General features: G+C 40.0%; 1 protein-coding gene across 1 annotated transcript in view; it reads left to right on the plus strand.

Annotated features, from left to right (window-relative positions):
* The window catches only part of c1h4orf48 (chromosome 1 C4orf48 homolog), a 14,823-nt gene extending 10,185 nt beyond the window's left edge, over positions 1–4,638 (plus strand). Inside the window, exons 3-4 of the mRNA XM_043712889.1 lie at positions 1,782–1,870; positions 3,718–4,638. Coding sequence (XP_043568824.1) covers positions 1,782–1,870; positions 3,718–3,789 — 161 coding nt within the window. The 3' untranslated portion in view covers positions 3,790–4,638. The remainder of the gene's footprint in view (positions 1–1,781; positions 1,871–3,717) is intronic.
* The last annotated feature ends 1,560 nt before the right edge of the window (positions 4,639–6,198 follow it).

A 6,198-nucleotide genomic window follows, 5' to 3' on the forward strand; every position in this document is an offset into this window, starting at 1 on the left:
GGAGGGAGTGGAGGGCTGCACGTTCCGAGGGTGAGAGGTTGGAGTGGGTGAGAGGGGTGGAGAAGTTGAGGCGGTTAATGTCGCGGCGGCAGTTGGCTATGAAGAGATCGAGGGTGGGTAAGAGGCCAGCATGGGGTGTCCAGGTGGATGGGGTGTGTTGGAGGCGGGAGAAGGGGTTGTCAGAGGGTGGGCGAGAGTCCTGGTTGAAGAAGTAGGCACGGAGGCGAAGGCGGCGGAAGAATTGTTCGATGTCACGCCGCATGTTGAACTCGTTGATCCGAGAGTGTAGGGGAATGAAGGTGAGGCCTCTGCAGGTAAATTTAAGGTCAGGGTGGAATGTGTTGGTGAAGTTGATGAATTGCTCAACCTCCTCGCGGGAGCACGAGGTGGCGCCAATGCAGTCATCAATGTAGCAGAGGAGAGGTGGGGAGTGGTGCCGGTGTAATTACGGAAGATCAACTGTTCTACGTAGCCAACAAAGAGACCAGCATAGCTGGGGCCCATACGTGTACCCATGGCTACCCCTTTGGTCTGGAGGAAGTGGGAGGATTCCAAGGAGAAATTGTTATGGTTTCAAGATATGTGAGAATACAGGAGCAGGGATGTACTACTGAGGCTGTACAATGCTGTAGTCAGACTGAATTTGGAATACTGTGAGCAGTTCTGGGTGCCATATCTGAGGAAGGATTTGCTGGCTTTGGTCAGAGTCCAGAGGACATTTACAAAATTGTTCCTGGGAGTGACGGGCTTGTCACATGAAGAGCGGATGAGGACTCTGAATTTTTACTCCAATGGATTTTGAAAGGATGGGAGGGAATCTCCTTGGAACTTAGTGAATGCTGAGAGGCCTGGATAAAGTGGACATGGAGAAGATATTTCCACCAATAGGAGAGATTAGGACCCAAGGACTTAGCCTCAGATGAAGTGATGATCCTTTAGAACTGAGATGAGGAGGAATTTCTTCAGCCTGAAGATGGTATATCTGTGGGACCTATGTAACCCCTACATACCTCCAGGGATTCCCTTTATCCCAGCTGCCTGTATTTGAGCCATACCTCCTCTCATTAAAGCCTCCATATCTCTTGTCATCCAGGGTTGCCTATTCCTGTCAACCTTGCCTTTCACCCTCAGAAAGGAACATATAAACTTTGAACTCGAGATGTCCCTTTTAAAGACTTGCCAAGCTCCCTTTGCCAGCAAACTACTCCAATCAAAAGGTAACCAATTAGAATCTGCTCCTCATAGTAAACTTAGCAGAAAACATAGGAAGAAGCAGCCTCTGATTAGAGAAGCAACAGGATTGCTGACAGCAGGAGGAAGTCTGTTGAGGTCATAGTGCTGGAAGAAATGTTCAGGTGAAGCAGGACCACTGGTAGAGTGATGAAACAGGTAGAACAGCCAGAGGACAGGTGAAATGTGAGGTTGTTGAGCCTGGGGAGTCAGACTGGGGTGAAGTGAATTTGCAAATGGAAAAGAAGAATTGCAAAATAGAGTAAAAAGGTGCTGTAAAAGTTGGATATGGGCTGTGGAGAGAGGGGTTGGCAGAAGAGGGGAGGCAAAGGTAACGAAAAAAAGGAATCCCTGAAAACTAAAAAGTAGCTGTCAAAAATCTCACGCGGATCTTTCAAAAATATTTTGATCCCTGAATTACTGCTATATACATAACACAGTAACAGTGTTTATGATAATTTATGTTTTAACTTGTTAAATGTGTTGTAGACATGAGATTTTAATAATAACTATCAAGCGCATTTTATCTGTTTTTAATACTTCTTCCACAGGTCGTCCCTGTGTTGACTGCCATGCGTTTGAATTTATGCAGAGAGCACTACAAGACTTGAAAAGGACTGCAAATAACCTAAACACTAGGGTAAATGTATATTGTTCATTATAACCAGTCGATAAAGTAAATCGAAGCAGAACAAACTTAAACATTTATCGCTGGGAGCCATTCAAAATTTATTCAGTAATTTTAATTTACAAACAGAACAGTGTTCATGTAGGTAAATTGTAACAGCTATGTAAGAAAACATAGCTTAACTTTCAGAGGTGGTGAAATGTATGATGGATTGCATTAACACTATGCAAATTGGTAGGTATGTTTATTGCAACATATCACCGTAAAATCATCTGAATTATATATGGAGTTGCAGTTAGAATAAGGGGTGAGGAAAGCATCCCTTTCACTATGTAAAATTGCATTTAGTTCATTGTCATAGGCAATGGGTAACCAGAGGGCCAAATCATCTTGACTACTGTTGTTGCTACTGCTTATCCCACAGAGGAGATCTGCACTCCACGCTCATCCGTGTTGTCATCCTCACCCATCCATTGTAGTTCATGTGCAACCACTCTTGATATGTCATCCAACTATCCAAGGTTGACCCCTCCATCTGTTGCCATCTAGTTTGTCTTTGAGAAGTGATTGCTGCAACTTTTGAGCTCTGCTCAAATGACTGAGATACTGACGTTTCTGGATGTTGCTTTTTAAAAGTCCTTTTTGATGTTGCAATTCGAAGTACCTCGAGATTTATCTTGGGATTTGCATATGGAATATCTTAGCATCTGCATTTCTATTTCTTTCCAGAGATCTTTACTTAAACATGATTTGGTTGTGATGGATGTTAGACTGGCCTCTGCTTAAATATTGTATTCTCCAGCTTTTCACTAGTATTCATCGCTAAAATAAATAATCCATTTGAGAATAGATAATCATATTTATATTTGGGGATGAGTCACTTCCTTTTGATTTGTATCTTTTTTTTTAAAAGACGAATCACAGGATCAGGATCACAATTTATTATGGTGCAGAAGGAGGCCATTCAGCCCATGGTGCCCACACTGACTCTATTATCTAGTGCCAATCTCTTGCCTTTTCTCCCTATTCTTGACACCATTTCTATCCAAAAAACGCCCATTGCCCTCTTAAATACCTCAATTGAATGTGCCTCCACTAAATTCTGTGTTTTCCATACCCTAACAACTCACTAGATGGAAACGTTTTTTTTCTCAAATAATTCCTGCTTCGTTTGCACATCACTTTAAACCAACGCCCCTTTGCTGTTTCTTTGACAAGTAGACACCGCTTCATCCTATCTATTCTGTGCAACCCACACATGATTTTGAAAACCTCAATCAGATTTCCTCTTGGCTGCCTTCTTTCCATGAAGAACAATCCAATGTTTTCAATCTATGCTCATAGCTATAGTTCACCATATCTGGTACCATTCTAGTAAATACCAATTTTTAGCACTCTGTACAATGAGTACACACATTTTTACTACAATACATGCAGCCATACATGTACTTTAGCTGAGGTCTAACAAGTATCTTGTACAAGTTCAACATCCACCTCCTTGCTCTTGTACTCATACTGTAAATAAAACCAAGAACCCTGTATGCTTTATTTACTTCCTCCTTCATCTGTCCTGCCACCTTCAATGATCTGTATGCTTTGACTAAGATCATAAATTGTTAGTACATTTTATTAATGCAATGCAGAAATCTGAAATACTTTCAACTATATTTTAAATATTGCTTCAGTATTTTAAATATTCTAAATTATTTTCATATTAGAACTAAATTGTGTTGGCTATATGTGACATTCAAACTTGCTGATTACTTGGACTACAGTCAAATTGCAACATAAAGAAATATAGATTATTTTTAAGAGGAAAGAGCATTTGCATATAAATTTGATTATATCTATGTTTACAGACTGATGATCTGCTGCTGAGAGTGGAAAAGCGGGCATTATGTGACTGTCTGCCTTCAAATCTGTTAGCCTGATGTATTAGAGGTGGGCCGCGACACTTTGCTCAGAACATATTCCTGTGCCTCGTGACATGCAAATGAAATATGTCTCAAGCGTTTGAGATGAGCTAAATATTCACAGTGAAATAATAAATATGTTTCAGAGACCTTTTTCAAAAAAAAGGCAAATAAACTATTTGATTCCTGAAGGCACTGTTTGAAATTCTCTTCCTATTCCTGTCTTCAGATGTCTTCTGAAAACCATTTTCCTTTCACTGACCTTTCTATTTCTCCCTTTCCCTTCAATTAATATTTTCAAAGCTATCCAACCTACCTGTCCTGTTGTCAAATATTTTGCATCTTTTTTTTTTCTGTGAGGAATAGGTGTAATGTGACTGCATGTAAATTTTAATATGCTAGTTGGCATAATTTGTTTGCACTTTTATTTATCCTGCACTTAACTAGAAAGCATGAAATGTGATGTAATAAGACAGCTTAATATTGTATTGTGTGTTTATCCCTGTACTATTAGCTTTCACAGGGATAGGGCAGGAAAGGAGAGTTGAGAAACAAGTTTAACCATGATTCAGTTGAATGATGTGCAAATTGAAGGGGCCATTGGTCTACCCTGCTTCTATTTCTTGTGTCCTTATAGGATTCCATTATGTTCAATTATTGGTGAGTAGAATGTACTTTACTATGTCTTGTAAGATTTAAATATTTAGTGGGGGAAAATGTGGTTTTGTGTCAAGTTAACAAGTAATTTTCTATGCTAATATATGTTTGATCCTAAAAGTGTAACTTATTTCATAATGGGAATATACATAGTACTGTTACAAATATAGCATGCTACATTGAAGTAAAATTCTACTCTATGAAACACTTTGAATTGACTTATTTTATTGCAATTTTACTGTATAAAATCAGTGTGTTTCATTAAAATATTTTAATCTTGTTGCTTTTGTCATTCTGAATATTTAGCAGCAGGTTTCACTTGAACAGACTTCCTCTTGCATCTTCTTGAATTTAGTGCAAATTAATTTATTTAAAAAAAAAACTTCATTTCCCTCTCTTGCATCTTCCCTATTGCTTCTTGATTATAAGTCAGACTGAAATCCTGTTTTGTGATAGTTTCTAACCATGAAATTGTTCACGTGGTCATATCAGAATAGTTAGAACTCAGCCTCTGGCTAACATCTGTTTTCAAAAAATAGCTTTGTGCTTTTCTCAACAGTTTATGGAATGCCGTTGTAATGTAAATCAGACATGCGCGGTGAACTTACTTAAAATCTTTGCATCCTCATACATCATATATTAAGTATTTAGATTATAGTTAAAATATGCAAATTTGCTTTCATAACTATAAAATGCAGAGCTACTGAACTTGGAAACTTAACTTTTATGCTAAAACTCCCTTTCAGAAAAGGGATCCAAAATAATCAGCTAAGTAAATGGGGTGGCTTGGTGGCTATCACTGCTGCCTCACAGCACCAGGGTCTCAGGTTTGATTCTGGCCTCGGGTGACTGTCTGTGTGGAGTTTGCATGTTCTCCCTGTGTCTGCGTGGGTTTCCTCTGGGTGCTCTGGTTTCCTCCCACAGTCCGAAGCTGTGCAGTTCAGGTGAGTTGGCCATGTTAAATTGCCCATTGTGTTAGGTGCATTAGTCAGAGGGAAATGGGTCTGGACGGGTTACTCTTTTGGAGGGTCGGTGTGGACCTCTTGGGCCGAAAGGCCTGTTTCCACACTGTAGGGAATCTAATCTAATCTAAATTTAGAATTGCTCTAAGAAAAATACATAAGACAATGGTTTATGCAATGGGGGTGAACTGTATTAAGCAGTGTTTTCTGCTACTCTGCAGCCCTGCTTCATTGCAAATTTTGCTGCAAAGTAAAGAACGGGAAGGTGTAAGGTTTGCAGCCTCTATATCCTTTGGGCCCTCTACATGGCCAGCTATGCTTATTGTTTCTGCTTCCTTCTTTCAATGTCCTTTCAAATAGTCTCAGACTGCTCTGACCTCTCACAACTGACTATCTCCTAGTTGTCGATGTTAATATAGCATCCACCATTTTCATATCATGCATCTGAGTTTGTAGTAGTGGTGGATGCCTAGGTGATGTGAGCCAGTGAGCTGCTTACTCTCTACAAGTCATCATCCATTGGATGAGCGTGGCCAGGCCAATGCAGACATTGGCCAAGTGGTTGATGGAATTTTCATGCTCCAAAACCTGAGTCCATGACCTTATCCAGCCAAGAGATGCAGAGGATATACCCGAGAGTGTGGAAATGGAAACTATTCAACATCGTCTTCTGTGTAGAATATGTCGTCCAGGTCTTACTACTTCAGAGAAGTGTGCTAAGGATATTGACTTGGTAGATTGTTAGGTTTGATGTTTTCAGTGAGGTTGCTGTTACTGTCCACTCTTACTCTGCTTGAGTAGCAGCAGC

Source organism: Chiloscyllium plagiosum, chromosome 1 (genome assembly GCF_004010195.1).
Source record: "Chiloscyllium plagiosum isolate BGI_BamShark_2017 chromosome 1, ASM401019v2, whole genome shotgun sequence".
In the NCBI taxonomy this organism is placed as follows: Eukaryota; Metazoa; Chordata; class Chondrichthyes; order Orectolobiformes; family Hemiscylliidae; genus Chiloscyllium; species Chiloscyllium plagiosum.